Source organism: Parus major, chromosome 3 (assembly GCF_001522545.3).
Source record: "Parus major isolate Abel chromosome 3, Parus_major1.1, whole genome shotgun sequence".
In the NCBI taxonomy this organism is placed as follows: domain Eukaryota; kingdom Metazoa; phylum Chordata; class Aves; order Passeriformes; family Paridae; genus Parus; species Parus major.
This window is the reverse complement of record NC_031770.1, coordinates 109,328,125-109,344,622: the sequence shown is the minus strand read 5'-3', so window position 1 is coordinate 109,344,622 and position 16,498 is coordinate 109,328,125. Positions and strand designations below refer to the sequence as shown.

The window sequence follows — 16,498 nt, the reverse complement described above, 5'->3', positions numbered from 1 at the left end:
CATCCATCCATCCATCCATCTCTGCATATAGATATATATGCATGGATATCTCTCTAGATAAATACCCTTATAGATAATCTATCTATCTATCTATCTATCTATCTATCTATCTATCTATCTATCTATCTATCTATCTATCTATCATCTCTCTCTCTCTCTCTCTCTCTCATGTCTTGCCTCATCCAGAAAAAAGCAGAGGGATCAAGTGCATCTGACTGGTGAAGCTGCCAAATGGAAGTGGGTAATGAAAAAATCTGAGGGGAAAAGAAATAAAAAAATAGAAGTTTACAAACATTTAGGCTGCCACAAAGGGCTCATCCAAATCCAGTGCTTCCCATGGCTTGGCAAAGGGAGAATTGGGGTGCAGGGAGCACTTGGAGATGAGGAGACTTCAAGGGGGAGATTTTTGTGTACTTTGAGCTGCCAAACACATGCAGTTCCCACTACTTTCTCATCAGTGAGAGGAGGTGGAAAGTCAGCACCTCACAAGATCTGATTCTTTAGGCTGGAAGCACAGATTAATGAAATGTGTTTAGAAACCTGTTTCAGGGAAATCTCAAAATCTTTTTCTGAACAAAAGTCAAACAGAATTCCCTTTTCTGAACTATTTAACCAGTCAGAGAGTTACTAAGAATTAATAATAGAATCACAGACTGGAAGGGATCTTCAAAATCATCAAGTTTCAAGTACCTTGTGTTGGGAAAGGACACCTTTCAGTAGACCAGGATGCTCAGAGCACCTTCCAGACTGACCTTCAACACTTCCAGGGATGGGACAACCACAACTTCGCTGGGCACCCTGTGCCAGTGGTTAATATCTAATTTAAATCTGCCTTCTTTCTGCTTAAAGCCATTCCCCCATGGAGGGTGTTTAGAGATACCAATGTGTACAGGCAGCTGATGCAGCTGTGCAGGTATCACCTTTGTAAATCAGATTATTGCACACTTTTAATGTGCATTCCAAAGGTACACACCAAAGGCACAATCCCTTTTGCTCCTTGCAATTGGCAACCATGCTGGAGACAGCATAAAGGTTTTTACACTTCCACAATCTTACAGAGAAGATTTACTTTTATCATTTGAGATAAAAAAACCTGAAATTAAACAATCAAATAGTAGATTTTTGTGATACAGCTTCATGAACCAGTTGCTCTATGCACCTACCCTGCCATAATTCACTGTAGACAGCTAAGGAGGTGCAGCTGATGCTGAATGCATAATCCCAAATGATTTAGTTGCAGTTCCTGGGGAGAGCAGACTATTCATAGCACCACTGCATTGTCTTGCTCCTTGCTGTACAGTAATATTCCCTTCACTGATATGGATCCCAATGGGTTTGATACATCCACTTTCCATTTAAACCAACAGCATCCTACTCACAAACTGTTAGAGTAGTGCAAAACACCTTTAAACACCTGTGTGTGTAGGGTCCTTGATACCTGAGAGATCTCTTCTCTCAGCTGAAGTTCATATCTGTTTGTAGGCAGATTTCTCCCAGTTAGAACATACTTCCCACTCTGTTCTGATGCAGCTCAGCTTCGTTCAGGTGGACAACACTGACACAAATCTAATGTGTTTCTGCTAAAAGTACTTACAGCTACCTACCCTGGTCTCCAAGCCTCCATCTGACAACATTTCTCTTTTTTTTTTTTTTTAATAAATTGATGAAAAAAAGGCTTTTAGGTGTTTATTAAAAGCAGAACTCAAGTAAAATAAATATCCATCAAAATGTTTAGAACTGTGGGGTTAAGACTAATAATGAGTCAGGCAGTAAGAGAGATACTGAGTTGATGTGCCAATCCACATCCTTCAAGGTGGTCTGCAGAGAGTAACAGAGCCAGTTTTCCTAAACTCCTGTCCTTGCCCAGCACATCTGCACTCAGAAATTGTTTTGGAAGTAATTTAGGGAATCAAAACCTCCCTCTACATCAAAAAGGCAACACTGAGCATCTTCCAGTCCTTGCAACTCAGATCTGAGACCCAATCAACTCTTGAACACAGAAACTATGAGCAACTCCTGGTTTGATTCTGCCATTTGCTGAAAATTTTAGAATCTCTGGGTGCAGAGCATTACCCAGAGCTTCTGTCTTTCAAGAGACTAAATATTTACTGTGTAACAGCAGGGACACTGACATTTTTTATTTATAATGCTCATTATCAACGTGGTGGAAAATACTAACAAATTCACTGTGAGTTTTATGCATCATGGATTTAATCTTCATGCTGGTGAATGTTTCTGGGATCCCCCTAACTTATATTGATAAGATTCAGGTATAGCCTGTAAAAAAATCTGTATTAAGGACTGTCTTATCACAACCAGTTTCTCCTGCAGAAAATGTGCATGTTTTCTGTAGGGGCCTGATCTGGCCTCAGAAGCAGTTGCATTGTGAACGTATTTTCTGGGGTTTCTGTCAGTCAAATTAATGGAAGAAATATTAAATATTGTTGAACGCAAAGAAGCTGTTATGCTTCAGGAAGCACTCAAAGCTTGAAACGTAGCTTGTAGAAATATTGTTACTTGTTTGGGTTGTCCTGGTACTCAGTCCCAAATAAATATTGTCCATTAATGTTGGATCTGTCTGGAGATAGACAGATTTATGGTTTGTCCCTGAACGCATCTTTAACACTGTTAAAAAGCTACAGGGTGGTGTTTTGGCTGTGAAATTACTGCCTGTGCTTTTGTGATAAACTGACTGCTTTAAATTCTCAGGGACCAAGTTCACTGTGCTGTCCCAGCCATTTGCCACCTTCCCTGTGCCCATGAGAGCCAGGGCCAGCATGATCCTCGTTGTCATACTGGGTTCAGCAGCATCTGCATTCATCATTGTTCTTTCATTCTGCTGGCTCAGGAAGAGCAAAAGCCACAGTAAGTTGGAAATATCCACAAAAATTTATACTTGCAGATTCCTTGTTTTATTTAACAAATCTCCAGAGTGGCCACAATGGGTTTCAGACAATAGAACTCAGAAAAAGCTCTGGGACGTTCAGTAATTAAGATATAGTTTGTAGTTTATGCAGAGACAAGAGTTGGGCTTCAATAATCAATGTGGGTCCTTTCCAACTCAGAATATTCTATGATTCTATGATAGCTCAAGGTTATACAGTTTTATGCCTATAAAAGGTGTCTGAGTCCAGACAGATATTACAGAAAGTTTCTTCTTGGAAAAGATTGCTAAGCACTGGAACAGTCTGCCCAGGACAGTGGTGGAGTCACCATCCCTGGAAGGGTTCAAGGGAGTGTGGACATGACATTTGGTGGCATATTCAAGCAATATTGTACTATATGTTCAACAGTATGTTCAAGTTTTTCTTGATCAAATAATTTCTTCTGAGCAGAGGATGTACTGAGGGTGATGTGACTGTGTGTTCCATTGCAGAAACGAGGACTGAACAGCCTCATCTACCACGGGACAGCACCAAGAGACCCAGTGAACAGTTACAGCCTCCTGCAGCTCCCACCAAGCCTTGCTTCAATCAAGGACAAAATAATAGTGGAGTGTCTGTAGCAGGAGGTGAGACTGCAATTCATAAATGATTGGACACTAAAAGAGTCAGTTTATGTCATTTAACAAGTTCAGGTGTTCCCTGGGATGTGATGGAGTCACCATCACTGCAGGTGCGCAAAAAATGTGTGGGGTGTGGCAGCTGGGGAGAGGTTTAATGATGAATGCAGTGGTGCTGCCTTGGTGGTTGGACACAAAGATCTGAGAGGTTTTTTCCAGCTTCACTAATTCTAGGATTCTATAGGTTTGTATAGGACCAATGGCACATTCTCAGAAGATCAATCTCTTTATTACCTCCTCCTTCTCCCTGAGTTTTTTCTGTTTGTCATTTCATCTCCTTCAATACAGATGGAGTGAATTCCCAGCTACACTGAAGGCAGCAGCATTAACCCCCTCATGCTCATGCTGTGATTTTTGGGGTGTCCAGTGCAGGAGCAGGGCCTGGTTTTCAGTGATCCTTTTGGCTCCCTTCCCCAAGGGTCAGGAAATTCTATGATTCAATGAGTTTGTGATTTCTCCCAGTGTTTTTGGAGTAGGACAGGGACCAACACTCCTGGTGTCCCCACATGCCTGGAGGAGCAGGGCTCCTTCCTGCCCAAATCTCCAGGTGCTGGAGGGGGACCAAAAGCTCTGGGCAGGTTTGGAGGCTGTGAAGGACTGCACTGTTACACTGGAGGTAAAAAAACCACCCAGGGCTGGTTTGCACAGCCCCTGTGAGTCCATCCCAGCAGCCCAAAGCAGATCCACTCCCACCCACCCACCCTGTGTCCCACTCTGCTCCCTGGGGTCCTGCCACAAACAACCCTTTCCCGCACACCTCCTCCAGACTTGTCCTTTCATCATCTTCTGATCAAGCCCAGCTCCTTCTGAGGTCACAGGAAAGCAGACAGCCCCAGGGGCGTGTGGCTGGCAGCACAAAGCACTGGCTTCCCTTTCTGCAAGTGTGAAATGTTCTTACAGTAGCTGAGGGCTTTTTTTTTATCTCACCTGCCAACAGCACAGATCTAAGGGCATTCGGATAACCCTGCTGAACCCCCCGTTTACTCTGTTTTGGGAATTTCTTTTTCCTCCTTCTTACTGAAGCCTGTGGATTACATAAGAGGCAGGAAGAAGCGAGCTGGAGTTTTTATCTCCTTTTAATTAGTGTCTATCACAAAAGCAGAGGGAGAGAGAAGGAGAGAGGAAATTCTGCAGTTTATGTGTTTTGATATTTGCCATACTCTTCCAAAACACAGCATTCAGCTGTGTGCCTTAGGACACATATCTGCTATAAATTCATTTTTTATCTAATTTGTCTGAGATCTAAGCTTCCTGTGGAGGTCTGAGATCAAAGGATCTGATTCTGTCTGATGTTGGCTCTGACACATAATGCGTGCTGACTTAGTTCTGTCTATAAACTCGCAGTGGGAGGCTGCCACTCTCCCTTGGCACCTTTACATAGTGAACTTTCATTTTGGCTGGGGAGGCTGACAGGTACAGGGCTGATTGGAGCCGTCACGTAAATAATTCATGGAAAGAATTTTTTTGTCAGAAAAAGGCAATCCAGCCACTTAGAGTCTTTTAGGAATAGTTGCAAGACAAAAAGATTCCCCAATATGTTCAAATCTAAACAAGGATAACAATATCTTAAGTGAATTTAATACATATGACTTGGAAATGTCTAATGTTTGATTCCCCCCTATTTAAAGTGCTGTTGGTTTTGGAGAGAGAGAGAAGAAATCAAAGCTGCACTCTTTTTGTTTAGTTTCTGCTTTGTAGCTCTTCCCCTCATAAGAAATACTGCTTTTCTAACACAATTAAGTGCTCAGAGCCTTTATTTATCAATCACCACAGTAAGACTTGCAAAACAGAGATTTTCTCATTGGTGGGTGCTTGTAGAGTGCAAAGTCCAGTGGATCAAGGGCCCTGGATGTTGTACCAAAAGGAGCAGCTGAGGATGGAGATGAGGGAAAAACCAACATGCACAGCTCTGCAGTCCAGCAGGGAGATGTGATCGAGACATTGCCTTGCCCAACCTGGGTCTAACAAGAAAAATCTCCTTAGCTCCTCGTAATTATCTCTCTCTTGAAGAACTTTTGATGGATTTAGTCATTGTTAACAGAACACATCTGGAGGTAGAGGAACATATTGTTTCTTTTTGCTTTTTGCAATTTATTCTGCTGGTTCAACAGAGAGCTTGTATCCTCCTACAACTTACATTTCCAAGCTTCGATTTTCTGTCCTTTCCCTGAACCTTTTCTGGATTGTACCTGATTGATTCTTATTCTGACCCCCTTGGACATCTTCAGCTAGAAATTATTGTGTGTTCCTGAAGATGTTATCCCAGTCTGTAAATTGGGTCTCCCCTTCTGGCTCCTAGCTTGCCCAGATCAGCTCCTTCTCCTTTCTTTCTACCAGTTTGCCATTTTTATCTTGTTTTACAAAATTTCATTAGAATAAATTTTAATTTCTACATCAAAATAAAGTTTAATTTCCAAATCACCAGTGGAAACACTGAATATCTTCCCTTTCAGTAGTAGTGTCTGGTATTACTGCACATCCCTGAGAATTATTTCCTATACATAATTTCTGCCTGAGCTCTGTTGGCTGGTACTTAATCCAGTTAATCATATGCTTTCATGATATTGAATAGTTTGTATTTAATTTTTAAATATCAGGAATCTCAAGGCAGTACTTCATCCTTGAAACTGTTTCTATCCAGAAAACTTGTAGCCCCCTCCATTGATTCAAACTTGGTTGAAAAACTTTATTTCCACCGTTGAAAATGGCACCTTTGAAGATGAGAGAGTCAATAAATCTCCAGAACTAACATGAAGCTTTGGTGTAGGAGATCATGACCTTATTATCTTGTTTATGTGTCTAAAGAAGAAAATTGAACCTGTGATGTATGTAATTTGTACTTTAAATCAGCCGACTACCTAAAGTTAAAGACAGCTTAAGAAGGAAAAGTGCTAAACTTAATAATATATCTGACTGCTGAAATTTTGGTAACAGCTTTCTGGTGAATTCCCAAGAGGTACAACCCTGAAATTTAAATTTACAAGAGTACAAGTTGAAAAGAAACAGCAAACACCCTTTAACAGAAAAAAATGAGCACAATCATGAAGTGATTGCCAGGGCTGTCAGAGTTCAGGTTGGACAAGAAGTGTCTGAACAACCTTTCTGAAATATTATTTCATTTTAGGAGTTTTTGTGAGAAGCAGGGGAGGTACTCAATGACCCTTCCAATTTGCAATATTTTATGATTCAGAAAATATAAGTTCAATTATATGAAGGACAGGAAATGCAGAAGAGAATGGATCAGAGCAAAAGATCCAAACATCCATGAGGCTGAATGTCACAGGCTGTTAAGGGTTAAACTGAAAGGACAAACCTAAAACATCAGAAGTGGTAATAACACATTTTCTGGTATTATTTGTGCTAAGGACCTACAATGTGTGCTGATAAATGGACTAAAACAACAGATTTTGTCTACTAACACGAGACATTGACCAGGACTAGTTCTGGAATGAGTACTGAAGGTTTAAGTGTAGGCTGATGGCACTTTTTTTCATGGGGGGAGGGAGAAAATTACAAGAAAATTATAAATGTTTTTAGCATCCACATGATGCTACAAATTTGGCTGCGAATCAAGGCACACACTGCCAGCTCAGAAATTATCTGCTGTGTCACTACAAGTAACCCTGCCTCTGTTATTGACAACCATTTGATATATAAAGATGTAAACAATTCCACATAAAAAATGTATAGTGTATATTTATATTTTCTTGCATTTTTTCTATGTAATTTTTTAAAAACAGCATTGCAGGTTGCAGTCTCTGTATTTCTAACATTTGAGCCTTACTCAAGAAAAAGTTCTACCCTAAGTTACAGCCTGTTTCAGAAAAGGATGGTGCATTTTATGGGTGTGTGGTATTAAAATGTCTTCAGTCTTAACAATAAATAGCTCACTAAGAAACTGTGATCTATGCAATTGATTATTAAACATTTATTCAAAATTTTTCTAAATGTTGGAGATGCCCTAGCAGCTGTTAATGTGTCAATAAGCACAAAGCAACTGGGTTTGTTGCTTTTTATTTGTGGACATAGCTAATGATTGTTTGTCTCTGCCAATTCATTTCTGTCAAATTGAAATTTATAGCCACTGGAGCTATTTCCGTAAGAGTAATTGCTTTTTAATTTATCATAGAATTATGGAATGCTTTGGGTTGGAAGGGACTTTAATAACCACCTACATTCTCCCACCCTGGGCAGGCACACCTTCCACTATCCCAGGTTGTTCCAAGCCCTATCCAACCCTTCCAGGGATGGGGCAGCCACAGCTTCCCTGGGCAACCTGTGCCAGTGGCTCACCACCCTCAATCCATCCTCAGGGAAGGATTTTTTTCCTAATCTTTAACCTAAATCTCTCCTGTTCAATTTAAAACTCTTCCCCCTTGTCCTATAACTATGTATAGTTATATGCCCATGTAAAATGGGGGGGGAGGAAATGTATTGATGCCTTTAACACACAGTAAAGGCATAAAAAGTGTACATGAAGTTGGGGTCTTATAATTATTGTGAGAAATTAACAAGTCTTGTTTTCACAGCTAAGGAAGGAAGTGGAGCTGCCACAGGACGTGCAGAGGAGCTGAACCAGAAGCCCAAGTCGCCAAGAAAGCCCCGCAAAGTGCAGCCCAAGAGAGGTGACAGACACAGCTTTCCCTCAGCCAGGAAGAGTGACAGCCACCAACAGCCCCACAGAGCAAGATCTCCTGGTGACTCTGAGGAGCTGCCGGGGTGCTCCAGGCAGGAGGAAGCTCCCCAACCTTCAGCTGGGTACAAGCAGGAAAGGGAGAAGCGTGACGGGATGTCCCAACAGCAGAATGATGTCAGAGAGTGCGTTGCCATGGTGGCAGCAGAGGGATAACGCAGAGATGGGAGGGGATGAACCACTGTGGTCACTGTGGGGTTCTGTGGTCAGAGAAAACCACACAGGGTTTGGGCTGAGGGACCAGATGGCCAAAGGAAGCTGCAGCCAGCTGCCAGGCTCTTTGGTGCTGACCTTTCTGAGCTTCCAGAATGGGCTGGGTGCATCCAAACTGCATTTGAGACTGACTACTGACCAAACCCTGGCTGCTCCAAAAGAGTCTCCAGGAGTTGTTTTGGGGAGTGCTTAGTGGATCAGCTTTGAGATTGCATTCAAAAGCAGCCAGGGATGAGCCCAGCAACCCAACAGGGTTTCTGACACTACAATGTTGTAGCATGGATGTTGTCTTAGTGTTTCAAGCATTGCTGGTGAATATGCATATATGTAAATATACAGAAATTGTCTCATTTCTTCCAGCCACACTTTTAGTTTCATTCAAAGAATCTCAGTGTGTACACAAATATTTTCCTTTTTTCATTTATTCATCTCTCATTGTGGCTTAAGTAAATGCTTCCATTCCACTCTACTTAAACCTTTTATTTTCTTTTTTTGTTTTTTTTAGAATAAAGTATATTACTGAGTAAATTGTCAGCATGGCATTGTTTTCTGACACCTTTAAATCACTGGCTTGTTATGAACACTACTCTTTATGGATAATAATACTAATGCTGATATTCTTCAGTTGCCCAGAGAATTCCTCTGTGCTTTGCTTTACTGAGCTGGAAGATGAGGAACTTTATTATGCCTTCTCTGTACCATAAAATTCTTGGTTGCAAGGTGTCCTGGTGGCACCAGATAAAATTTATACTCCTTTTGCAGAAAAAAAAAATACTTAATCAGGAAGATGAGGTTTCTGGCCAGATCAGAAACAGAAGAAAAGTTGAGAAACCTTGATTTGGAAAAATCTACAATCCTGTTCTCTTCAAGCTGGAGTTAAGGTGCAGATTCTGATCAAGCTGCTCAGTTTCCTGGGCACAAAAATAGATTCACCATCTTTGGCTTCTGCACTATGATGTCTTTATAATCATAATTTTGGGGTGAAATTAGACTGGCTTCACACTGAGCCAGGCTTCTTGCCGAGTGAACAGGAGTTTTTCTGGCTGAAGACACCTGTGGATGAAGACCTTATTAGGTGCAATGGATCAGCCTATTTGACCTCTGCCATGGGATAGAAGAGTCATTTATTACATTATTTTCTGCAGATGCTAAAATATTATTATTGGATAGATCCCTAAGGATTGTGATCTAGGGTGTGAACAAAAAATAAAAGCTTTTAAAGACTTCCATGTCTGGTGAAACTATTGGGAAGCAGTTCTTTTTCTCCACAGCTGATACCCAGTTTCAGGTGCTTTCACCTGGCAGTAGAGCCTTCCCTCTCTACAGAAATACAATTCCTCCATTCCATGAATTCTATTTCTCTTCAATGTTTCTAATTCTAGTAAGTGACTCCATCACATCCAAGCAGTATAAAGGAAAATAATATAAAATTACATGTCAGTGTGCCTGCTGATAATATTGAATGTAAATTATATGAAAGTACTGTACAAAGAGAATTATTTCAGGGAAAAAAAAATCAGACATTTGGGAAATAGTTAAGGGTTTATATTAATCCTTTAGTTCATAATTGTTGAATTTATCCATATTTTGTTTACAGAATAAATAAACTCTTGTATATCTGGATGTCTAATGGAATTAGCAAGGCTAGAAGCCTTGAATTGCAGCATTTTCAACTGAGTGAGTGGTGGCACATGGGAAAGAAGTGGGGAGAAAGTGAAACAAAACATGGTGACAAATGGGTGCAAACATTAAGTGGATCCTGACCAAGACAAATTTGGGGATCTTGTGTATGAGAAAAAAAAATGGAAAAAATCTCACAACACTGTAGTGGTCAGAGAGAAAGATGAGAATGAGACTCAGTGGTTGAAGTGGTTGAAGACATTTCATGGCTAAACATAAAATGGCAACTTTTCCTAAAATAATTCGGTTTAGACTGACTGCAACAGTGATTGGATGAAATAGGATCCTACTGCTCTGTGGCTGAGTGAGATCCAGATTTATTTTGAAATATTTTCCATCTATGTTTTCTATGAAACTGAGTTAAAACTCTCACTCTTACCGGAACTGTGTGATTAGATGAGAAGTTGTGGTTGCCCCATCCCTGGAAGTGTCCAAGACCAGACTGGATGGGGCTTGGGGCAGCCTGGGATGGAGGAAGGTGTCTCTGCCCATGGCAGGGAGATGGGAACAGGGAGGTCTTCAAAGTGCCTTCAAACCCAGCCCATTCTGTGTTCTATGAGCTGCTACAGAACGTCCTGGGCAGGGCAAAGAAAGAGAAGAAACATCTCATATCCAAGGCCAGAACCTCATTTTCCAGTGTTTTGAATGCCAGCTTGTCCTGAGGGACATTTGTTGTCATGGCTGAGTTGTGGTCGGTACTTTTGGAGATCCTGCTCAACCTTTGCTTTGAGTTCTTCTTAATCCTTACACTGAAATTAGGACAACAGTTGTTTCCACCTTTGTGTTTTATGGATAAATTTGTGACATTCTGCATTCCAAAGCCCAGGGTGAGGCCAGGGTAGGGATGCAGTGGAAGGAGGCAGATGCAGAATCCACAGGGTGCTGTGTGGGTTAGCTGTGATATCACAAGGGATGTGGTGCCTTCATAGACTTGGGCTTGTTCAAGGCCCCTGGCTCAGCTCAGGACACTCAGCTGCTCTCAAAGTCCAATTTCTGTGAGGACATAAAGAGCCAGCAGCAGGATTTCAGCTGGGATTTTGGGATTATTGTGGCAGAGATTCAAGCTCCAGCACAGCCCACACCCAGTCCAGCTCTGTGAGGGACACAAAACACCTCCAGAAAATCTACTTGGGCTAAACAAAGTGTAGCTTCCCAACACTGGACATGAAGGAAGCCTTTAAAGTGCAGGAAAATTTAATAAAAAAATCTCTGAGTCCATCCTCTAAGACCCAAAGTCTTTCTGGACAGCCATGTTAAATGTCAGTGAAATTTGACAAGTTTGGCTCTAATGAAGCCAATGGCAAAAATTTCATTAAATTCACTGGATTTGGGATTTCCACCTGGAAAATTTCCACTACTTTTTCTGTAGTCCCTCATACAATACCTCTGAGTTCCTTTATTGATAAAAATATAGCTGAAAGGACACCTTACTTTTAAACAAGCTCTCCAGGCTTTTCTGAATTGCTAGACAATGTATGGTCAAAATTATTCTTCTTCCTCATTTTTTTTTTCCTCCCCATTTTGTGGGGGTGATATTTTTTTCCTCTTATGTTTGAAGTAGAGGAGTGCATTACTGACAAATTTGCCTAAGGCTTTGGGCCAGAGCTGATGAGACTTCACGAAGATACACGAACAGGCACATGGATAGGAGAAAGAAAGCCTGTGAAAAATTAAAATGACAAGCCTGGTTAGGGAGCAGAGATAACTGGTGATGTAGTAAAATTAATTACAGTCTGGGTTGAAGGAATTGTGTGCCTAAGACAAAATTAAAAAAAAAAAAAAGAAAGAAAAACCAAATAACAGCAATGAGATTATAAACCTTTTGATCATCTCTGTATGGTATAACTTCCAGTCCCTATTTATTATGTTATTTATTATGGCATTTATTTCTATAGCATGAGAGGTATAAATGGCAAATAAAGGAGGCAAGTGTCCAGTCAAAATGTTTCTCTCTGAGCTCCTGACTCTGCAATGAATAACCTTATTAACAGTGAATTGCACTCAAAAATATCTTCTCTGGACTAGGAACTGTGAGAGGAAACCTTCAGTGGATGAAGAAATCTGCATGATATAACACTCTGAGGATGATTATGGACACTGATCGGTTATCCACATTCACAGGTTTTTAGATATAATTTTTTGCAGTCATTGTGCATTTGCCAGAATATGAAATATTTCCAGTTTTCTACCTACTGAAATGTGGCAAATGCAGGGTGATAATTTGTTGAGCAGTATTATTTTGCAAGAGCAAAACCCAGAAATCCCAAAGGATGATTCCAAGATTCTGGAACACATCAGCAGGGGGGGATTTCTCTGGCACATATAAGGGCTGTGTTTTTGGGGAAGTGGGGACAGGAGGTAGGTGCTACCTGAGGTAAAAAACTTCACATGCTGGTGAAGAATGTGTGCAGAGCTGGAGCTGCCAAGAAGCTGCCAACAACCTTCTCTTCTCTCACCAAAGCATTTCAAAATTTTCTGTTTTCATAGGAAAAAAAGTGAGCTACAATGACCCTGCCATTAGTGAGATTCCCAAAAAAGGAAAATAAAGCAATGCAGAAAAAGGTTTATTTTTTAACAGAAATTGAATTGTTTGTTGGAGGAGGGTCACTTGGGGAGGTATTTATGCTCTCTTCTGCTTTCTTTTTCTTTTCTTTCCTCTTTTCTTTCACAAAAAGGAGAAAAACAATGGGGAAGAACTAACAAAGAGGAAAATAAAAGTAGCTTTGAAGTAAGGCCATGGCAGAAGGCTGCACATAAGGAAGGTCAGCCTCTGAACAGTTTCCATATTGTATTAGACCTGAGGGCTGCCAGCATTGGATACCTGGGGACAAATATTAGAAAAAGGAAAATATGTAATTAGCCCTCCCTGGATTATATTTTAAGCAAGAAGAGACTTCTGGGATTGTTGGCTGCTCCTAATGACTTTTTATCCCTAAACATTTTATAGAATTGTAGCATGAATATAATGTTAGACTGAATTATCTATATCTTGTGTAGGGGAAAAAAAAAGCACAGCTAATTCTGCTTTTATTTTAAGTGTTCTGCCTGGTATTTTCCAGGGTTTTTTTTTTGCATAACAAATAGGGAGTAATACTTATTCACCTTGCCTTCCAGATGTACCACACATTGTTCATCACTTTCCAAATTTTGTGGGAGTCCTGTGGGATTCAGGCACCTGACTTAAATTTCAGCTGAAGACATAAAGGTTAATACAGGAAGAGAAGGAGAATATTTATACTCAATCCTCCTGCAAAAAAAATCTTGATTTGTGCAGTTAAACCTGGGGCATGTAGGTGCTGACTGGGACCCTGACCTTTGGTCCTCAACTAGAAACCCAGAGTCAAGTGGACAAAAAAATAACAGGGATGAAAGGCCTTAACAATAAACTTAACAATAAACACTTTAATTCTGGGAAAGAAGAAGAACAGAAAGCAGTGACACAGCCAAGGCAAGGAGGGAGGAAGGGTCTCTGGAGCAGCTCTGAGAAGGATGGACTCAAGCCAGGTCAGTTTTCATTTGCCAGAGACAGGAGCTGCACACAAGCTGAGCACAGGGTACCTCCCAAATTCCCTGCTGCTTTGGGTGAGGGTCATCTCCTTTATTTCCCAGTGGGTCATTTGTCCATACCTGTGGGTTGGATTAATTTGTGCTTTTTCTCCTGATGCAGTTCTGTGTTCCAAAGTACATTAAAGATGAAGCTGGTGCCAAGTCTTGCAGCCATCAAAGGGAGTGATGTTAAAAATATCCCACCCTTGCTCTCCCTCCCCAGACTGTCTCTCCGTGTCTAGGTGCTGACAAAAGTTATTTGTCGTATTCCCTTCATTTGGTGAGTGACAGGAGACTGGTGTCAAGTGAGAAAATGAAATGTAAATTTTATTAAACACCTTCTCATCTCTGTGTATCAATCCAGATTCCAGCCTAACACAGCAAATCAAATCCTGTCTTCACCAGGCCTGAGGGCACACAAAGAATCATTTCTCCTTAATACCATTCCACCCTAGTAAAATATTTTTCTGTTTAGTAAATGAAAATTTAAAATGCAAACCCTATTTTAATCCCAGAGAAAAGATGTGCATTGCAGGGAGAAGGATGCTGTGTTTTGTTCTGTTCTGCCTTGTGCTTTCTTCTGTTTTCAGACACACAAATGGTGATTAGCTGAAACAAAAATTACAACTCCCTTTTAAGACTTGCCCATCGGGACTTTTTATCTTCATGTCCACCACTAGGCTTAGAAGCTTCCTACTCCAGAGATGATTCAGTATCCATGTTTTTAATGTACAGGTGCATGGTGGATTATATGATGTACTGAAGTCTGAAACATTATTCCCAAGTGAACTGACTCACAAGTTCATTTCTCTGGGTCTTAGTACCTCTATTTCTTTGAAAATGAGACTTTTGCTCCACTGTGAGAGGCAAAATTGTCAGCAAAGGAAACGTCTGCTGAGCAAAATCTTGGCTAATTTGGGTCTTGGTATTGACATTGGCTTCCTTTGGCAATGAGGAAGATATTTATGGCTATTTATGTGCAGAATTTGACATTGGAATGGACACAATGCATACAGGAGATAAATCCTGAACACAACAGATTTTCCTTTGCTCCCAAGAGGTGGTACTGGAGAATATTCCCAGAGAGGTTGTGGACTCCCCATCTGTGGAAGTGTCCAAGGCTAAGCTGGATGGGGGTCTGAACAACCTGATCTGGTGGCAGGTGTCCCTGCCCATGCCAGGGGAATGGAATGAGATGAGCTTTAAGGTTCCTTCCAACCCAATCCATTCCATGATTCCATCATTCTATGAATATTTTTATTGGGGCCACTAATTAACCAACCCACCTGCCTTTCATCTACACTCGTTACCTCTAAATATTAAAATTTTTATGTCTAGACTGACTTAACTCCCCCTTGTTTGTGAGCAATATCAGATTTGGATCCAGGAGGGTGCTGTTCTTCATTTTTCATGCACAGCTCTTGCAGGACAGGCTGAATCACTGTGCAAGAGCCTGTTTCTCTGCAGGTGTTACCTGAATAGCTTAAATGACATAGCTGACTTCCAGCCTTGTCCAGCACCCATTTTCATCTTAACCCAGCTCAGCACTTCTTATTTCCAGTGGAGTTTTCACTCATCAGTCTGAAACTCAACATGAGTTATTTTCTGATGGAAAAAAGACAGAAGTGCTTCAAAAGTAGAGGTCCTGTGGCAATTTTACCCTCTGAAAGTTGTTGCCTGTTCTTCCATTTCCCTTATTAGCAGGACCTCATATGGTACCAGCTTATCAAGGAGGTGAAGGTCCTGGAATTGCCTGGTTTTGCTGTCTAAAGCAGTCCTAAGAGTTTACAGGAATCCAGGGCATAGACCTGGGAGCCAACCAGGTCAGTCAAAGTTCCCACCTTGCAGATCCTCCAAGAAATGCCTACAGCACTCATTTCAAGGAGGCTGAGAGTATATATAGACCCAAACCCCACCCCTCCAAAAAAACAACAGCAACAAAAACAAACAAACAAATAATCAAACAAAAAAAAACCCCACATTGGAATTACTCAAAAGCTATTATTTTAAATATTTTTTTTTTTATAAAATTTTTGACATCTCTGGCATTCTATTATAATTTTAAATTTTCCCTTTCAAGAGAAATAGAGGACTCCTGCTTTTCCCAGCATCTTTAGGAGGGAAAGCCATGCTGTCATCCATGAATCAGAGAGAGATGACACGAAGCAGGGAAGAGTTAAGCAACTCACTAAAGTTTGCACTGGGAACAAGTGGAAAAGAAATCAGAAAAAAACACCCATTTCCTTTGGCTATCTGTCCTGAGACAGATTCACTACAGCATTTTGGTTATCTAAGCCTGTTTCAGAGAGGAAAATGAAGACAGGCAACACTGAAAAAGTAATGCAGGGCAAGACTTGGAGCTTATGAATTAGACAGGATATCAGCTGTGCTCAGTTCAAGTCTGAATCCTGCCACCAATTCCCCTCTCTGACCTTAGGCCACTCATTTAATGTCTCTGCCCCTCAGCTCCTCACGTGCAAAATGAGAATGCTAATGCAGCTTTGCTCCCTCCCTCAGCCCACTCTGCCCACTCAGGCTTCAGGCTGAACTGAGGCTCCTTCTAATTAATTATTTTCCAAAAGTGCAGCTCCATCCTGGCTTCACAGTTGCAATTGAAACCATCCTTGAAACAAAAAGGTAACAGTGATAGTAGTAATAGTGATGATAATGGAGGTAGGAACAGAATTATTTTTAGCAATAGTAAAAGTAGAACTATAAAAAATAGAAGTATAAAACATAGAATTATAAAAAGAGAAATAGAAATAGAAATAATAGAAATAATAGAAATAATAGAAATAGAAATA

The 16,498-nt window shown here is 40.8% G+C and overlaps 1 protein-coding gene across 1 annotated transcript in view; it reads left to right on the top strand.

Moving 5' to 3' along the window:
- PKHD1 (PKHD1 ciliary IPT domain containing fibrocystin/polyductin) overlaps positions 1-9,240 on the top strand; it is a 245,082-nt gene extending 235,842 nt beyond the window's left edge. The window contains exons 65-67 of the mRNA XM_033512946.1: positions 2,710-2,865; positions 3,377-3,511; positions 8,092-9,240. Coding sequence (XP_033368837.1) covers positions 2,710-2,865; positions 3,377-3,511; positions 8,092-8,411 — 611 coding nt within the window. The 3' untranslated portion in view covers positions 8,412-9,240. The remainder of the gene's footprint in view (positions 1-2,709; positions 2,866-3,376; positions 3,512-8,091) is intronic.
- The last annotated feature ends 7,258 nt before the right edge of the window (positions 9,241-16,498 follow it).